Source organism: Rhinolophus sinicus, linkage group LG05 (assembly GCF_036562045.2).
Source record: "Rhinolophus sinicus isolate RSC01 linkage group LG05, ASM3656204v1, whole genome shotgun sequence".
Classification (NCBI taxonomy): domain Eukaryota; kingdom Metazoa; phylum Chordata; class Mammalia; order Chiroptera; family Rhinolophidae; genus Rhinolophus; species Rhinolophus sinicus.
Window position 1 is genome coordinate 150,334,556 of NC_133755.1, and position 20,257 is coordinate 150,354,812.

Genomic DNA, 20,257 nt, shown 5'->3' on the forward strand with positions numbered 1-20,257 from the left:
TGGGGGCCACACCTACATTGACGACTACTATGTATACTCTCAGCATCTAACATATCCCCAACCTAGAGCAGGACTCAATAAGTATCTGGGAAATAAATGAATCAATCAGTTAACACTCCACAAACATTTTCTGGATTACATGGAAACTGCTAAGGAAATGTGATATGTCCCTAGACCCCAGTTTATTCTAAGCAAATGAATAACCTATCAAAACAAAGCAACTTTTGTCATTTTCTAAACAAATAAAAGGAAAACCAAAACTGTGTTGTCATGTATAAAAGTAAAAGACTAAATAAATGATCAACACCTGAAACAAATGCCTACATGTGCCTATGCCTCTTGTCAATCATATGCAAACTCTTATCAATGACAACAGCATTCCCTAACAGTGAGACATACAATTTTTTCATTAAGTCTTCCAAAATTAACACTGGTCTCTTTTTCAGCCTACTGTTGAATTCCTCCCTCTTGTGGTCACTGAGAAAGTATCTGAGCTTTACTTTTAAATCGGAGTCTGATTCATCAACAATTACATATTTTCTCCCCCTTTCTCATAATGTCTCCTCCATTATACTATACTGCTTTGTACACACACACACACACACACACACACACATTCACACATACGCATGCACACCATGAACATTTTAAAATAAATCTTATGTTCCCAATTCAAAAAACGGGAAAGAAATTGATTCATTTCTATCCTTTGTTGATGCAAAAGAATCAGGATCTTGTTTCTAATTTTAGTATATGTGCTGCCAAAGCAAGCACGAGGACTTTGTTTCTAAAGAATCAATGTTGTGGTGAAAATATTCAGACAAGCAAAGGAAGACCTTTACTGGGTATAATAAAGGAGGCGTGTTGTTCAGAACACTAAAGTTATCCATTAGATGAATAATATCCAAGTTGTTTAAATCAGCCTCAACAGAAAAGAAAGCCAGAGCATGTGACGGGAGGGAGAAGTGGTGACATTTACAGAAATGACTGAAAGAAAAATCTTCCATTCTGATTATTCTTCGATGCTCAGAGCACCTGTAATGGGGGTTCTGTATCTGTTTCCTCTTGATCCTCGCATTGGTGACGACATGAGAAAGAAAACAGCTAAGTGGCAGAAAGATAGGATGCTTTGAGCACCAGAATGTAGACATACATGCTCACAAAATAAAGTTGCTTGTCCCTTAGTCCCATCTCGAAAGAACAAATGAGAGCAAGACAAAGTGCTGGCACAGGAAGCAGAACTCTAAAAGCCCTTGGAAGCTGAGGCGTGCAGAGAAAGAACCTTCAAAGTTAGTCTTTTGATAAATGATGCTGGCGGGGGTGACCACTTCAATATGTCCAGTTGTGCTTTGGTTTTGGAAGTGGCATCTAATGGAAACAGAAGGCTGGGCTTAGCTATTTCCTTCTTAACAGCAAGAAGACTGAAAAACACTGCATCTCTAAGGATGGCCACCAGGTATGCGGAACTAAAACATCTGAGTACAGCAGCCTTACATGCAGCTCTGAAAGAAAGCCTTGTAAATAAGCGAGTGCAGGGCAAACCCTCAGTCCTGTGTGACATTTAAATGAGGCAGTTCCAGCAGGGGGAACTCAGGGAGGCCTCCACTAGGATTGGTTGGCATTGTGTGCCAGGGACTGAAGGAGAAACAAACTTGAAGCTCACAGGAGGTGAGGTTTGTTTAAATAATAGAAAGTAATTAGGCTGAAGACAAAAATCAGCAATGGCATTTTATAATTACAATTAATTTAAAGGTTAATTTCCTTTGGTGCTAAAATCTTATTTAAAACATTTACCAGGAAAGGAAATTAGGATGTTACTATCAAGAGGCATAGAGTGCTTCTGGGAATCCATGCCTATTATCACTTGAAATTAGGTTAGGCCCAAAGTGGGAATTTCAATTCATTTTTGTGTATAATAGATGGTGGTCAGGGCTCAGAATCAGCAGGGTCGGCTGTGGCAGGCAGTGCAAAATTTGCATTTTTGGTTTGTTGGTTTATAGGATTAATTGCAAATGTTTCCAACAAAGGACCCTAGTTTATACATGAACAATCCTGACACAAAAAGAAAATTGGATATGGATTGCTGCCTTTGTAACTAATGAAGTTGATGTTAAAGAAATTCCCAAGAGCAGAGAGGCAAAGGAAGCACATAGTCACACATCCATACACCTACATCCCTGAACTAAATTGATTGGGGAGACAATAGTTCTGATGGCGCCAAACCTGTCAATCCTGTTCCCCTCTCCCAAGCCCCTCTGTTTTTCATCACTCTGTTTCCCATTTGGGAATTGTCAAGTCTCAGGTTCCAAATGCCATATATATGTATATATCCTATTCAGCAGACCATTTCCCTGTAAAGTTGACTTGTAAAATTGGTGCATAACAGTTGCGACAGCCGGAGGAAAATAACTGTTCTGTACTAATTTTTCCCATTCACGGTGCCTTTGCAGATTTGCTCATTTTAAGCATTTTATCAGTACCACCAGTATGTAAACCAATCCCAGAAATAAGGACTCATGCAGAATCACAATGCTATGAACAACACTGGCAATCATTTACCTTAATCCCCTAATTTTACAGTTGAGGTAAGGAATGCTCAGATTGACTTGCTCCAAATCAATCAGTCATGTAGAGACAGCGCTGGGAGCAGAACTTAAGTTTCCTGATTCTAAGTCAACTTTCCGCCTCACTCCATTGTGATACTCGAGATAGACTCTTTCAACACATATTTCTTGAGTAACCGCTCTCTGGTTGGCTGTGTTAGTAGTGAGGGATGAGGCAGTGAACCAAGCAAATACTGCCTTTGCTTTCCTGGTGCTTTCAATCCAGCACATTTCACACAATGAATTACCCTGAAGTTCTGACAAAGGGAGTAGGGGTGCTATGAGAAGGTACCCCAGGGCCATCTGCACCAGTTAAGAAGACAAAGAAATTCTTCCCTGAGGAAGTGACATTTCAGCAGAAACCTAAAAGATAAATCAGAGGGATATGTAGACTTTAGCAAAAACAAATGTGCCTTTTTTAAAGACAGCTACAGTTTCGATCTATAGTTATCAAATGTACATCATAATTTACATAGGATTAAGTGTTTTAAATGAGCTCGATAGAGCAAACCTCAGTTTCAACTTTCCCAAGTATCAATAAAAATGTCAGAGTAACCACTGGACATTCTCTTTCCTGAAACTGCAACTGTCGTCCTAAAAACATGGTTAATTTAGGCTCAGGAGCTTTGTGATTTTCCTTTCTGGAGGCTGCAAAATGATGCACAGATTATGTTAACAAAAATTTCAAGCCAAGAAATATTTCTATATTGGATCATTATAGCATGCATGCTTTATTTTTTATTTCCCTAATATACACATTAATGTGCCCACGCCCAGTTAAAATCATTGCATTTAAATGGGCTACGCACTGTAAATATATTCTGGATGTCAGTTGCGAAGACATGCCATCATGTCTAACTAGCCCACCTATAGCTTGTAGTAACTGGTCTCAATTTCACCTGAAACGCATGTTATATATAATTGAAAGCCATTCTAATAGAAAAGAACAAAACAAACACTGGTAAATCTAATCCATCCAAACGTCATGGCATAAAGTGAGTCCAAGCACATTTAAGGTAAAGTTTTCTTAGTTAATTTATCACATTTTGCATGCTTCTCCACATCTATCAGAAGTATTAAAGATATCTGGATACATAATTTTCTGATTCTAGCTTTACAGATTTTTGACCTTCTCTGCTCTTACCACACTCATCACCATTCACTGCATCTACCCCCTTGATTTCCTTCATCAAGAAGGCTAATTTGGATTGCCTTTATTATGGAGAAAGGAGCCTTCTCGAAAACCACCAATTCCAAAGTTCTCTGACTGACTGTAACAGCTATCTTTTCTCCCACCTTGTTCTCCAGCCTTCCTCCTGGAGAAATGTTTCTTCAGGAACGCTCCCTCCATTGGAACCTTTGTTTCATACTTTGGATCTTTCTAGTTATCATCCAGTTCCAGGATGAGTAATGGTGGTGATCCTCTCACTAGCACCCTTGGTTTTCTTTCTTGCTTGCACTTGCATTATGCTTGGATCCTCAAGACCTATGCCTGATAAAGCTCAGGTTCAGTTTCTCCACTTCTAATCCTGGGTTGCTGCCTAGTACTGGAGAAGTCGCTACACACAGTTGTATGCTCTCTCCTGCTTACAAGACTTTCATTCCTCTGCTGCTGACAGTGCTTTCAGGACCTGCTCCAAACCTTTCCAAGCTCCTTAAGCCTACTACTCAACTCTGAGAAAATCAATGCTATCAAACATAACATCCTTTATTTTTTCCCCCAGAACTTTAGCAGCAGCTATACCAGCAATTATCCTTTTGTCTCCTTGCCACCCTGCCCAAATCTGAGAGAAAAAGTTACTCCAAAGTAATCCTTCCACCAAGCATTGACCTCATGAGCTCGCAAGATCTGTATTCTTGCCCCTCCATTGGATAGTTCCTTGCCTACATCTGTGTCAAAGCCTCATAGACCACAAATCAGACAGGTTCCAGCCTCTCTCTGTCCTTTTGGATAATATACAAGGTGATTTCCCAAAACACTTGAGATGTGGAAACTCAGTTCTATGTAGCTTTTAATATAAAATATCTTTCCTTTTTTTCCACATATGTCACACATGTTGCTTGTCAGACCACAGTTAACCAACTAAGTGGGCAGTGGAAGGTTTTCCATAGGCCTACCTCAGTTCTTCTCAGCTTCTGCTGATGACTTCTATGCTTATGACATTCCATACAAAACTCTAGTAAATTATCATACAAAGTGCTCATCCTCTCAGAAAAGAACCTAATATGCATTTTTAAAGCATAGTTCAAATCATTTTCTTTGTATAAATCCCTTCCAAAAAGAGACGAGATCCCAAATCCATCCATCATGTACCTTTAATATACACGCCTCTAAGTATTACACACATATGATTCTCTTATTTGCCTTGGGTCCTCTGAAGACAACTCAGGACTGTTACGTTTTCTTTGCAGTTGCTACAGAGTTTGCTCTTTGCCTCAGCTTTCCTATCTGCAATATGGGTATGTTTACATCTGATCAATGGAGGCATAGAGAGGTCCAATTATTTTAAATTAGTAAAGCACCATATCAGTTAAAGAACTATGATTTAATAGCACTAATAGCAGTGTGATTTTGAAATTACCAAGTAAGAGACGAGTGCTTTTTGAATAAATATTCTTTGCTAAAATACGTTCCCTGTTGTGAGCTTCCCTTTTATTTAAACATTTTATTCATGAACACTGAGTCCAGCAAACCTAAAGCTGCCTTTTTAAATACATGCTGGCAATGAGGTATTGTAAAATAAAACTGTATCTTGGTTGTTAATGACAAAGCCACTAGTCAACATACTCGCTTTTGGAGACAGAGCTGGGAAAGGCCATGAAGGGAAACAGATCTGAAGCTAAGCTTAAATATTTAGAAGAACACATTTGAAGACATTAAAGAGTTTGTGTGGGCCTATGAAAATAGAGCATATATCCATTATCTCTGCAGGTAAGGATTTCAAGGGTACTTATCTCCAGTTGTACAAAAGGAATTTAGACCATAACCAACCATAGGCCAAATTCAAAAGAACTGCCTTTCTCCCACAATTCTTAACCCTATGAAGTTAGAATTGTGTTATCATCCCCACCTTATGGAGGAAGAAATTTGTGACCTGCTTATGGGTAGCATGCTCGTAAGAAGTAAAGGCACAACATGAGCCCAGGTCTTCTAACTCCGAAGCCCTCAGTCTTTATGCTCCTTCACAGCTTCCCTGGAATGTAACAGTGTTTTATATTATTAGAACACTGTTAGATGGCAAGATCCTGGTCTCAGCAGAAAACCAGCATGTGTTTCTTCAAATCTCATCTAAGGTATTACCCTCACTGAGAGCTGGCAGAAATAGGCAAGAGCAAAAAGACAAAACAGTTTATTCAGTGGAGCTCATATTTCATTTTTTAGTAAGTTTTTAGAACCAAAAGCTTAAAGTGATTACTCAAACTATTTATATATATATATATATATATATATATATATATATTTTTTTTTTTTTTTTTTTTAATGATACCACTGTGGTGATTGCTTTTCACTTTCATTGTTTAGCATATGTAAATGCATTACCAAGTTTAAAATATTGAAGATCTGATTCTGTTACAACTGAGAGAGAAACATGGAAAATAGGACCCTAAGACCCTAAGGAAATACATATTTGCTGAACAAGGTTAAGAAGTGAAGCATTTGTAGTGATGTAGCTGGTAAGTCCCAGTTCCCTCATTGTGTGCTTCGCCTGCCAGAAGCTCTCCATAGTATAACACTTTAGTGACCTTTCAAGCAACAACAAGATAAAGTGCCCCTATAAAGTGTTGTGTTTTCCTAATCAGAAAAAAAAAAAAAAAAAAATCTCAGATTCCACACTGAGGGATTTTAGCCCAGATCAAATACCTCAAGCTCACACTTTACTAAGCTCAGTTGTTACCAGCAAGTAAGTCTGTGTGGGAGAAAGGCAGTTCTTTTGAATTTGGCCAATGGTTGGTTATGGTCTAAATTCCTTTTGTACAACTGGAGATAAGTACCCTTGAAATCCTTACCTGCAGAGATAATGGATATATGCTCTATTTTCATAGGCCCACACAAACTCTTTAATGTCTTCAAATGTGTTCTTCTAAATATTTAAGCTTAGCTTCAGATCTGTTTCCCTTCATGGCCTTTCCCAGCTCTGTCTCCAAAAGCGAGTATGTTGACTAGTGGCTTTGTCATTAACAACCAAGATACAGTTTTATTTTACAATACCTCATTGCCAGCATGTATTTAAAAAGGCAGCTTTAGGTTTGCTGGACTCAATGTTCATGAATAAAATGTTTAAATAAAAGGGAAGCTCACAACAGGGAATGTATTTTAGCAAAGAATATTTATTCAAAAAGCACTCTTCTCTTACTCGGTAGTTTCAAAATCATACTGTTATTAGTGCTATTAAATCATAGTTCTTAAACTGATATGGTGCTTTACTAATTTAAAATAATTGGACCTCTCTATGCCTCCACTGATCAGATGTAAACATACCCATATTGCAGATAGGAAAGCTGAGGCAAAGAGAAAACTCTGTAGCAACTGCAAAGAAAACGTAATAGTCCTAAGTTGTCTTCAGAGGACCCAAGGCAAATACCTCCAATGAGGCAAAGTGTAAGCAAGTACAAATTTTATTTTTTCAATTTCTGCCCAGTTATGTACCTGTTTAACATGCTATAAATTGGCCAGAGAGAGAAAAGTGTTTTTTGCACCAATTCTCAACATTTGCAACACTCAATAGCATTCATTAATGAATGACCCTCTCACCCTAGTCATTTTGATGCTAAAGGATGTCCTAGCTTCTTTCCTTCCACTCCTCTAGATCAAAGAGACTACAGTGGTGGCTTCTCCCTACTGGTATCCAAAAACAAAACATTTTTGTTTTTTTTTAATCTCACAAGACCCAGACAACAGCTCACATTCCAGATCTTCTATAAGAGGTTTTCTCTTTATTATCATTCAAGTCCTTAACGAGGAAAGGGTAGAAATAACCAGTCAAATTGCACTTAGAAGTTTTTTCATGCTCCAGTCAATTGCCTTATTTTTCTTTATAACCTATAGCATCTAAAGAGTTCATTCAGTAAATCTATACTGAGGGTCTTTTATGAGCCAGACTACGCTCTGGGTTCTGGAGCGACTGTAATAAACACTAGTAAACAGTACTTCTCATGCAGGTTACACTATAGTGATAGAAACAACAAATAAACAAGTAGATTTATAACATGTCAGGTGGAGATAGGTTGCAATGAAGCAAAATAAAACCAGGTAAGGAGAAAGAAATCCATGTCTAAAATCCCAGCAAGTCCCCAATTCACTTTGCACCAATTAATTACATTTCCCTTTTTCCCAGTGTTTCCTGGCTTTTGCCACTTGTATGTGCCACTTACAACTTAAACACTACATTTCCAAATGAAGCCAAACACCAACTCCCTCCTGACATTCTTTTTTGTTCTGGTAAAGGCAGCCACATTCTCCTAGACAAATAATTTCTGAGTGAACTTCGCATCTTGCCTTTTCTTCCCCTTCCCCCATATTCAAAAACGTGGCATGTCCTAGGTTTTCTACCTCTTTCTCCATTTATCTTGCACTCATTCTCATCTGTCCTTTCTCAGTCCCCTATTTCTAATTCAAGCCTTCAATATTTCCTCTGTCTTTCACATTTTCTGATAAGCATTGAAAACAAAGCATTGAGATAACATAGTACACCAAGTGGCTTTAAGGAAAACATCTCTCCTTACTTTGAACACCATCACTGTAATCAGAGTTACACAAGACGAGACTGAGAAAATACATAATTTCCAGAAGAATGGACTGCTTCAATGTTTATATGATGTCTGCACAATTTATCAGACACAAAGGAAATGAACTAAACCTTGAAAGAAGCTTACCTTATCACCTCTTAAAGATACATTATAGAAAATCAAAACTTCTTATTCATAACTATTACTAGCAAATCCAGCACAGGTAGCTTTTCTTTGATTATTGTTCACATCAGAATATTCTGAGAATATTAAATTGGAGATAGGACAAAGATGAAGGAGTAAATTTTCTTTAAAAAATAAAACAGAGAAAAGATGCTGGAGAATAAATAACAAAGGGAGACATCTACAACCAACAGAAACTCAAATGAAGAACTCTAAATTTTTTAAAAATGAATAATAAAAGGAAAAGGAAAGCCTAAAGATTTGAGATTTAATCCAAAACATGATGCAAAACCTTTGATAACATTCCAGAACTTTTCTAGAATGACATGAGTCAAAAACAGAAATGCTTTCTCAATATATTTAGTAAGAAAAGAGAATGCCTGTCTTCTAGTCCCATCCTGAGCTGGTGTGTTGTCCCACGTAGTCCAATAAATCTGTATTTATCTGTAAAATGAAGATAATTACTCCTACCCTCCTCACAACAATACTGTGAAGATAAATGATATCTCCTGACAGGACTGTAGGAATCAAGTATTTTGCAATGTCAGGAATGTATTTTATTTTATTTTTTATTTTCTTTGGGGAGTATTGGGGGACGGTGTGTTTTCCAGGACCCATCAGCTCCATGTCAAGTTGTTATTTTCAATCTAGTTATGGAGGGCGCAGCTCAATGGCCCATGTGGGAATCAAACTGACGACCTTGGTGTTATGAGCACTGCACTCTAACCAGTGAACCATCCAGCCTCCCATTGGCAGCTCAGCTCCAAGCTCAAGCTGTTGTTTCTCACTGGCCCATGTGGGAATCAAACTGACGACCTTGGTGTTATGAGCACTGCACTCTAACCAGTGAACCATCCAGCCTCCCATTGGCAGCTCAGCTCCAAGCTCAAGCTGTTGTTTCTCACTGGCCCATGTGGGAATCGAAGGCGATCCTGGCGTTATGAGCACTTCTCTCCAACCACTGAGCCAACCGGCCACCCGAATGTATTTTATTTTTATTTTTGATTCTGGTTTAAATATTAACCTTCCCTCACTCCATGAGTGAAATGGTAAAAATCCATCCTGATTACAGTTAGAGCCTCTTCTTTTCTCATCTTGGTTCTGAATCACCTGCTGTTGGAGATAGGTTGCAATGAAGCAAAATAAAACCAGGTAAGGAGAAAGAAATTCATGTCTAAAATCCCAGCAAGTCCCCAGTTTCCATGGTCCTGGCTGATGTGAATGATCAGGACATTTGCAATCCTGCCACCGGAGCTTTAGTGCTATTGTCCTCAACTGAGTAGCTGTAAGCCAGTTCTACCAACCCACACAGCAGACAGGTCATGGCTAAGAAGAGCAAGCCCCAGACAACTCAAGCTCCATTTGCAACACACACTGAGGGCACACTCATTTCCCTTCTGGCCTTTTCTCATGTCTTAGGAAGGTACATCGTTTCAGACTCAAGCTTTGTTTCCCATTTTTGGCCATGATTCTACCGTGTTTCCCCAAAAATAAGACCGGGTCTTATATTAATTTTTGCTCCAAAAGACTCATTAGGGCATATTTTCAGGGAATGTCGTATTTTTTTCATGTACAACAATCTACATTTATTCAAATACAGCCATATTATCTTTTTCTGGAACATCGTCATAATGCATTAAATGTGTCCGTCTGGCTGACTATCTTAACTGGGGCTTATTTTCGGGGTAGGTCTGATTTTCAGGGAAACACAGTGTCTGTTGGACTTGAAGCTTCACCTTGGTTCCATCAGGTTATCCCTTGGTTCACTCCATATTCTTTGGCTTATAATTGCCATCTGGCTTTTTCTGCCATCCATCTGAAATGCCTAGAAACAAGGTAAGGAAATATTCTTAAGCAACACCAACACTAATAAACCTGAGCTTGACTTGGATCTCCGTATCAGTGGAGAACTTACTGTTTACATCTGCCCTGATCTTCTTCGTCTACCCTAATCCACTCTGTTCTCCAGCACTAGTGTGTGGACCATCATACTGAAAGGGAATCTCAGAACAAGAAAACTCTAAAACTGTGAATATCTCTCAGCAAATCAATCCTTAATTAAGTGTCAGTGTCGACAAGAGCAAACCCAAATGAACAAGAATTTAGGCACTATCTGCAGTCATGGACAATAATTTCTCAAAACATAGCCATTAAATATAGTTGTCTTTCAATTATTACATAGCTCTTCTGGTACAGCTTATATTAGCTAAAGACAAATGTGAGCAATTCGAAAACAAAAGAGATTCACTCTCTTTTAATTCATCTTCTATAAAATACTTGGTGTAGTTTCAAAGTTGTCCCAAATTAAACATTTTGTCTTTTTTATTTCTCCTTACTGCATGGGCTTAGAAGAGTCCTAAATTTTTTCAGGGGCTTTTAGTGTTCTTCTTACACACCATATGTCTCTCACCCAGAGCTCTGCATTCATTATCTTATTTTATCCTCACACCAAGTGTATGAAATAAGTATTATCATCCCTTTTTTCAGCGATGTCAAGAGATTTGTCTAAGGTCACACAGCAGGCAAGTGGTCAAACTAATATTTAAACCCTGATCCTTCTAACATCAGGGTCTCTTTTTTTATACTAGTCTATTTTTTTATGAGAAGAGAAAGTCTGCCTTGAATAAAAGGGTTTTCACAGTAGAAAGAAATGAGATATTAAACTACAAGTAGACATGGAGGCACTTGAAATGCATATGAGTAAGTGAAAAGGAAATCAGAAAAAGCTACACACTGTAGGAGTCCGACTACATGACATTCTGAAAAAGGCAAAACTATGGAGACAGTTGAAAGATCAGTGGTTGCTAGAGATTAGGGGAGAAGCAGGAATAAAAAGGCAAAGAACAGTGTTTTTTCAGGGCAATGAAACGATTCTATATGATACTAAATTTGTGGATACATATTATTATAGATTTGTCAAAACCCATAGAATATAAAACACCAACAGTGAACCCTGATGTAAACTCTGGACTTTGGGTGATAATGACGTGTCAATGTGGGTTCACTGACTGTAGCACATGTACCACCCTGGTGAGGATGTTGATAGGAGGGGAGGGTGCAAGTGTGTGGGGAGAGGAGGTACATGAGAACTACTTTCTGCTCAATTTTGCCATAAACCAAAAACTGCTCTAAAAAATAAAATCTATTAAAAAATAATTCCCCCACTAAACGGAAAAATGGACATAATGGAGTTTATGGTACTTCACACCTTTCTCCAATTTCTGCCTGTAACACTTAGGATATTATAAATAAAACCAGAATTAGGCAAAACTAAGCCAATAGAATAAGATACTTGAAAGAGTGAAGCTATCCTAGGGCATCCTACTTCAGTCTCTATTCCCCTTTCTTTCTCCTTCCTGCCAACTATCTTGTCAACCTTTTTGTTGGTTTGCCTCTTTTACCCCCCACCACACAACCTCTATATCCAGGAATGGAAAAGAAAAAACAAAACTTTTTCATAGTACTCTCAGTATTTACTGTTCCAGTTACTACTGCTACCCAAACAGTGTGTGTAAAACAACCTTTTAGTATGCTCGTGGATTCCGCAGGTTAAGAATTCAGACAAGGCACAATGAGGATGTCTTGTCTCTGATTCCTAAATCCCTGGCCTCAGCTGAGAAGATACTAAGACGGCTGACTCAACAGCTAGGGGCTGAAATTATTTGGAGGCATTTTTTCCTCACAGATCTGGGTGTTGATATTGGGTATCTGTTGGGATCTCAGCTAGCCTGAGATCAGGGTATTAAAATACGATCCATGGGTTCTCCATTGTTCTCTCCATGTGGGCTAATTTGGGCCTGGTGACAATGCTCCAAGAGAGGGCATCCCAAAAGAACAAGAGGGGAGTCCATGACAGTTTTAGGATCTAGACTTGGAAGTCACATAGTGTCACTTCTAGCATACTCTATTGATCAAAGCAGCCACAAAAGTCTATTCAGGTTCAAGAGGAAGGGACCCAAACCACTGAATGGGAGGTGTGTCAAGGTTACATTGTAAGCACATTTGAAATGGAGATATTGTTATAGCCATTTTGGAAAATATAATCTACCATAGTAACTCTTGTTATGTCTTATTGTACGTTAAATATCTAGGTATATACTGCATTTGAATGTTTGGCTAGACCTAGCTCCACATCTTTATTTGTGATTGATTATTTCAGATTATAAACCACAATGGCAGGGACAGCCATGTTGAGTTAATTTTCATGAGCTTCACTATAGCACCTTGTACTTAACAATCACAGTGTATAGTGTTATTACTAGTGTTTTAAATTGCTAATAGATACATGTGCTTGCCCCATCATTATTTTTTACATTTGTGATGTGTTGCAGAAAATCTCCACACTAACCAAAAAGACATATAGCGTCTTTAACATGCAAGTGAATTTTATTACTACAATTAGGTTTTGCTAGCTTGAGAAGAGTACATACATTCTTCTCCCAAGTGAATAGATTCTTGTAAAGCAATAATTGCATCTCACAGTTGGGGCAGGGGGTGAATCACTATCTTGAGGGAACTATCTTTTTTTCTTCCACAATTAGTCACTTCTGGTTTACTAGATTATTAAAAGGTTCATATTAGGCCACTGTGTCAGGCCATGATCATGAATAGCTTATGTCTTCTGAAAAGTTAATTAATGGCGGCAATTGTCCCTTTTCAGTTGATTTCATAGGTGGCTTTGATTCTTATGGCTATCAAGGGCCTCAGAAGACATCTCATTTACAACTACAGCCTATGTACATGTAAGTATTCTACTTGGGAGGTATTCTTCTGGGATACTAAAAACTGGTTAAGAAACAGTCTTGTGGCACAAAATAGATGGCATGCAACTTTTTTTCAGTTCTATACTTTCAGTATTTTCTCTTCTATTCATATTGTTTTGTCTGGGATAATTCTAATAACATTTTCTTCATAATTTTTTTTTAAATTTAACTTATCAGAAATGCCATAGCTCAAGTTACTTTTAGTTGTACATGGCTACAAAAAAACCTATATAATATATTACTTTTTTGAGTTACCCAAAAAGTGTATATTTTGAAGATGATATAACATTATATATAGTTATATGTACTATATATAAACCATATGTTTTGATTTTCCCAGGATAGTCTGAGTTTACACAGGTTGTCCTGGTACAATCACTACCAGCACCCCCCATTTCTCTCAAAAGTGTTCTCATTTGGATGATAAATGATAAGCTATCAGTCTAGTTATACATAGTGTTAAAAATCAAAAACTGAGCAATACTCTTTCTCTATAATTTTTCTGATATTAAAACTGAAAATGAAACATAGTATTAGCACTGAAACTTATCAGACCCTTAACTCTAGCACTCAAGAGAGCAGACATACAATCAGAGCCTGATTTTTATATCTGTGTTTAGGCAAATTCCCTTGGATAACAACTGATAACAAATTCTATATATCAGCATCAAGTGATATGCTGAATTGCAAGCGAAGATCAAAATAGAAAGTAAGATTCCAATTCATTTTGAAATGTGAGCTTCTCTTTTTGAAGATATGTGTTTGTCATTGTTGTCCTTCACCATTGAATCATTTTCCCTTTTAATATTGTTAGTGTGTAGGGTAATAAATGGATTTGTGGAGAGATTAAAGTAATCTTTATATGGACCTTTATAAGCTCCTTTTTTAAAAGGGAATGATCTATGCATCCTACTTGAATTTTTCTTTGTGTCCCTTGTAGTTCCCTATTTGGTAACACCTCTCATAAAAACGACTTTATCAGTTCAGATATCAGTCAACACTATATGCCACTCAAAGCATTCCCTCTGTAAACAGTATATCACCTATCCCGTCTTACAACCGCTGTCCTAATTCTGCACTCATGACCTTAAGTTTTCCATTCTCTTTATTTTAGAACTCCCATCCCATCTTCCATAAGGCTGTCAGATTAATCTTCCTAAAGTATAACTCTGATAATTTCATTCCCCTGTCCCCAAATTATCAATGACTCCCTATTACCTACTGAACAAAGTCCAAACTCCTTACCATAGGCTGAAACTGTGCTGATCTGGCCCCAAAGTCTCATTGAAATGTTATCTAGTCTCTTCAACCTTTAATAACTTTTGAGCCTCAACAATATGCGGGTGATGCTAGGACACGCTAGGAAAACGGAATGATGACTAAAAACTGGCCCCAGTCCTCCAGAAGCTGATAATCTATTGAGGGCTTAAATTGTCTTATGTCTCCTCTTAGCCACTTTTTTTTTCAGGCAAACTATTAGGTTGGTGCAAAAGTAATTGCAGTTTAAAAGGTTAAAAATAATTGCAAAACCCACAATTACTTTTACACCAACCTAATAGAACTCTTGCCTTGTGCAAATATGACATGTATTTTTCCAATTGTTCATGCTGTTTTCTTGACATAAACATCTTTTTTTTCAAATTCCACTCTTTGAAACCCCACTAACCTTCAAATTAAATCTTAAAATATATTTCCTTTATGAAACATTTCTTAATCTCTTTTCCTCTGTTACTTATCTTTTTTCTTTTGCCCTATATTACAGTTGTTTCTATTTATATCATACTTTTCCTTATCTTCCCAGGAAGATTAGATAGCTTAATAACAACAACAACAAAAGATAAATCCTTTAACTACTTTGCCATTCTTCTCAATATTATATCATAGCTGTATGTTAAAGTAGCCTATTAAAAATAAAGGCAAAGTGGTATGGAAAAGTGGTTAAGATGACTTATTGCAAACAGCCTGAGATAAAATTCCTTATGAACTTGGACATATAACTGTATTTGAATAACTTTATTTATTCTCACAAAGCCTAAGTTTCCTCGCCTCAAAATAGAGATGATAACATACATACTTCATATAATTGTTCTCAATCTAAATGAAATAATGCGTGTAAAGCATATAAAACATAGGGTGTACCATACAGTATGTGCTTAGTAAACATAATTTATTAGTACTAGGAACATGCTTATGTTAACCATTATTCATGAAAAGACTTTATCAAGTCAGAAATCATTATATACTATATTTCATTCCCAAAGGATTTCCTCTGGAAATAATATATCTCATATAATACTAGGCCAAGTAACATGTAACAATATGTTTGTGATCAAGAGTAAACCAGGACATCTACCATTGCTTGCTTCTGACAATATCATGTAACATTTTTATCATGCAGCATTTCATTGTGTTGGTAAATAGGAATAATCAATAAATATGATCAAGCTATACTAAATTAATTGTAATTTATTGTAAGCGTTGGCTATAATAAAAATATAAGAATGTTAATTTTATATCATCAACTACTTATTTCAAAACAGGCATTTATAATTCTAATGTTGTCTTTCAACAGCAGACTCTGCAAATTTAATATCCAGCACCAAATTGTTTGAGGACAAAACTTTCTGTGATTTGTTAAATAGAGTACTTTAAATGATAAAGCAAAAGGAATAAAAATATCGTTTTCTTCTTTACTGCTAAGGAATGGTAAAATTATATAAGAGCTTTCAACTCTTACTGCTCATGAAATAAGTTAAATATTTAATGGAATTCAAATTTAGGAATTTAGAAATACTTAAGGTATGTAATAAATCACCAGCCAAAATATGACTACCATCACTTCCACAAAACATCCCCTAGGGGCCTCAAAGACTAGAACACTAAGATTTTATTTTACAAATAAGGAACCTGAATCAAGAGGAAGGAATACAAGGTCACACAACTTGGCAGTTGTGCAGCCCCAAATATCAACCTGGTTTCCCGACTCTTAGTTCAGTTGTACTTCTTCACACTAACTTAGCAGCCATAATTCCATCCATGCCTGCACCCCTCCCCCTTTCCTTCATTTATTTTATTCCCTTTTGATTTCACATTATGCAGTGTTGAATGAAGAAGGGCCTTTTCAACTTTGTAGACCTCAAAATCAATCACTGGAGAGCTGCTGCCTACTCAAATCCTATGAAAAAAACAAAGCTGACTCATGCATAAACCTCGTCCCCTGCCGAGCAGCAGAGACCTGAGTGTCTCCTATATCTTTGTCCTTCAGGGTGTACCTTCTCCTGTCAACCTGCTATAAATAAGTCTCATAAAGTAAGCGTAACTGAACATCACGGGCCAGTCCAAGCACCCTGACAGTATTACATAGCAACTGGAAGTAAAAGCTGTTCCTTAGAAGGAGAGCAAATGCTGAAAAGTGATGTGTAGTTTGAGCCATGGGACTTCCATTATCCCAGCAAATCTTCTGAGGCAGAGAGCCTGGTTAGAGCTTTGAAAACACTGCCTAACTGACCCACTCACGGTCCTGTGTCCACTCCTACAGACAGTCGTCTTTTTTTTTTTCCTTTTTTTTTTTTTTTGCAGTTACATTTGGTAAATGTTCTTGGCCTATAATTCTTCAGATTACCTATAATCATCTAAAAAGGAAAGGTTTTCATTCATTGTTGTCTTATAGTTTGGTAAGCCTCTCTGAAACCAACAATCCAACAATCTCTACGAAGTTGTTGCACAAAAGCATTCCCCTTTTCTAAGAAAATAGCTGCTTTGACTAGCACTGACCTATGTGCCATAATAAATAGAGATCTGGTTGGGCTCCCTGCAGTATAAACTGTGAGAATGTCCCACGGTCTATTAGACAACATTTGAAAACATCACCTTCTTTCTCGAAATTTAACTGTACAGCAATACATATTCATTTCATTTGTCCCAGAAATGGATTTTAAATTACTATAAGTGGCCTTTCTATCCAGGAGGTTGCACCGAGAAAAAAGAAAAAGAGAGGAAAATTGTCTATTTAAAAGCACAATTGGGCTTGGAGGGTTTTTTTTTGTTGTTGTTGTTTTTTTTTTTTTTGCTTGCTCTTATGCTTAGAGAGGTGACAAAAGGTGCTGCGCTTCCCCCTTTGATTAAAAGCATCTTTGCTTTCTCTCTCTCAGGTCAAAATGATACAGATGGCTTCAGAATGTCAGCTCTTGGACCTTTCAAAAAAACTTGTTTCCCAGTGGCCTCCTGCATTTTATGAAGAGCAAGAAGCAACTGATTTTAAATATCTATACATGTTAACAAAACAAACACAAAGCCTCCACATACACTGGGGCACACACACACACACACACACACACACACCAATTCCACTTGGCCTCCTCTGTATAACTGAAACAAATATGCAGGACACGCCCATCTTGGATTTCCTGAAAGCGGGCTTCCTTCTTCCAGGCCTTTGGAAAGTTTAAAAGGAGACGTGTTGGTGCCCTCTGCTGGCCATCACTGACTTCTCTGCAACCCACTCAGTGGGCCTCTGCAAGCTGCGAAGTCACCCAGGGCACAGTAGCTTGAGAGTCCTGCCTTCTGCACTCCATAAGTCTTGATAGTACCACGGCTATGTAGGCAATATAATTGCAAAAACAAACAAAACATGCCATGATGACCTTGTAACTGAAGTCTGAAACGGCAGTTTGTTTGCCCTAAAGGCTGTACGTACATACTTGCCTTAACCCACCTAAGTTGTGTGCCCAAGAATCTCAGTGCAGACATCCCCAAGTCACTTCCTTTAGGCTAACACACTGCTATTAATTCCGAATGAGTTCGAGTCTGTGTGTTTTAAATCAAGAAACAAGACTGGATAGCCCAGCAGCTCCAGTGTGTCTGTGGATGAAAACTGCCAGCTGTCAGCAAAGTGCTTTACCATTGAGCCTCCGCAGTGGCCAAAAAGAGACAAGTAACAATAATCACAACAATAATAAATCATCTTTATAATTCTTAAATATGGTCTTCTGATGCGGTTAAGTGGGACAAAGTAAAACTTAATCTACTAAACTCAATCTACTGGAAGCAGAAAGCAGAAATGGCGTAACTCACTGATCTTATTTATCGCACTCCATGTGCTTTTATAAGTCTATAAGTATCTACAAATGTCTTTTACTAACACAGAAACAACTGTGGATTTCTATCAACAGAGGCCAACTGAATATGTATTAGCTATGTTTACTCTTTTATATCTAATTCAAATTGAAGACCCTATGTAGGTGAACTTTTTTTCCTAACTTCAGCGTATGAGATTATTTTTTGGGTGGGCGGGGCGGGAGCAATAGTTACCTTGGTGAAATATTTGAGATCCCTTCGTGGTAATTGGGGGATTCGTTGTGTGTTAGAGTGTATTTTAATCCTCTTGTATTATTGTGGCAGAAAAACTGTGCTGTTAACGTAGTTGGCAACAAGATGCCTTTGGAAACTTAATAGTAGGTCAATGTGTTTATGGAATATTCTGAATTCCTAGGAAATTTTGTTCAATATATTCAAGCATTATTTGGTTTTCATTAGTAGAAAACATAGCTCAGGCTTGTCAGGAACTCAGATGAGTCATATTTTTCTTGGATCCACCTGAAACACTAAAATCAGTTTTTTTAAATGAATACACCATCTTTAAATACAGTGAAATTCAGACTGGCAAAGGTATAAATTGGCATAGAACAACATTTTCTCTTGGTTGCTATGACGTTTCGGTTATTGGGTTAACCTACTTTGGACCTTAGCCCATCCAGAGCTACATAAACCAGTCCCATTAATGTGTTGCATGGATGTCTATGATATACAAGTACACGCATATACATTTGAAAATGATAAAGGAACAAAGGTTCCTATTGGAACATAAACTACGGAAAAGGTTCCAGCACTTGTGCTTGAATTTCTCAGTGGCTTGTATATGTTTGTCCATACATACATGTACAAAACATAAAATTACAAACATGTCAGTGAAACCTCATCTAATGATTTTATAGTGACATGCATGTTTAATGTATGAGAAAATATTTACCAATGTATTGTCCTTTGATTCTTAAAATATAAATACTATACATGCCAGAAACTATTCCAATGTAATTATTGATGTGACTATTAAAATGAGGTTTCACTGTACATTCATGTTCTGATAAGATTCCACCTTCTAGGACATGTTATATGGATGGAGATTGAAATGCACAGAGAATAAGACCTCATATTCCTGCTTTAAGTTGCAGTCAAGTTACCACTAAATCACTACTATCATCACCACCAAAATTTCAAAAAACAGTTGTTGACTACTAAAAAGTGGACAGGTCTTTTTTTGGGAGCAGTGAGCACAGTAGTGTGATTAAATCTGGAAAACATCTAAGTTGTATAGCTGTATCCTCCTCAAAATCCGGTGAAGAATGCTATTTTTCTAGGCTGAGCTTTTGTTATAAACCTAATATTCAGAAGGCAAGAGTTACAATCCTGATGTGTCTTTTTTTCTTTTTTTGCGTTTGTTAATTCTGAATGTATTTTTAACAGAGTGATTTTTTTGACTTACTAGTGTAATTTGCATTTTAAAAATAAATGGAAAAACAATTAAGTTTTGGAGCCATCCCTGGAAGCCCCTGATCCTTTTCACGGTGTACTTGATTATGTCATCGACAGGATAAGCCTATTAAACTTACATGGAGACAATGCTGATATTCCATTCCAAGCACAGATGTGTCAACAGTAAAACGAAAATGCCCGGTCATGGCACCATTTTAGCTCAGTCACATAGTAACACGTACTTCCATTATCTCCTGACACTGTGTTTTGTTTTTTTGTTTTTGGGAGTTTGGGGCTTTTATTTATTTATTTATTTATTTATTTATTTATTTATTTTTACAAGACTGCCTGGAATAGACTTGCTGTCATTTGGGGTCTTTTTCTTTTTTTTCCCTACCTCTATGTGGAATTTAGAGTTAACATCAGTCTAAAGCTGACAGAGGTATTAAG

At 37.3% G+C, this 20,257-nt stretch overlaps 1 protein-coding gene across 6 annotated transcripts in view; it reads left to right on the top strand.

Moving 5' to 3' along the window:
* NKAIN2 (sodium/potassium transporting ATPase interacting 2) overlaps positions 1-19,859 on the top strand; it is an 866,607-nt gene extending 846,748 nt beyond the window's left edge. For 5 of the 6 annotated variants that reach the window (XR_012496739.1, XR_012496736.1, XR_012496740.1 and 2 more), the window contains 3 exons: positions 13,174-13,255; positions 13,897-13,985; positions 17,428-19,859. Coding sequence is in view for 1 of the 6 variants with exons in the window: in XM_074333530.1 (XP_074189631.1) it covers positions 13,174-13,255; positions 17,428-17,437 (92 nt within the window). In the remaining 5 variants the exon portion in view is untranslated. The remainder of the gene's footprint in view (positions 1-13,173; positions 13,256-13,896; positions 13,986-17,427) is intronic. The other variant, XM_074333530.1, reaches the window with a different exon arrangement.
* The last annotated feature ends 398 nt before the right edge of the window (positions 19,860-20,257 follow it).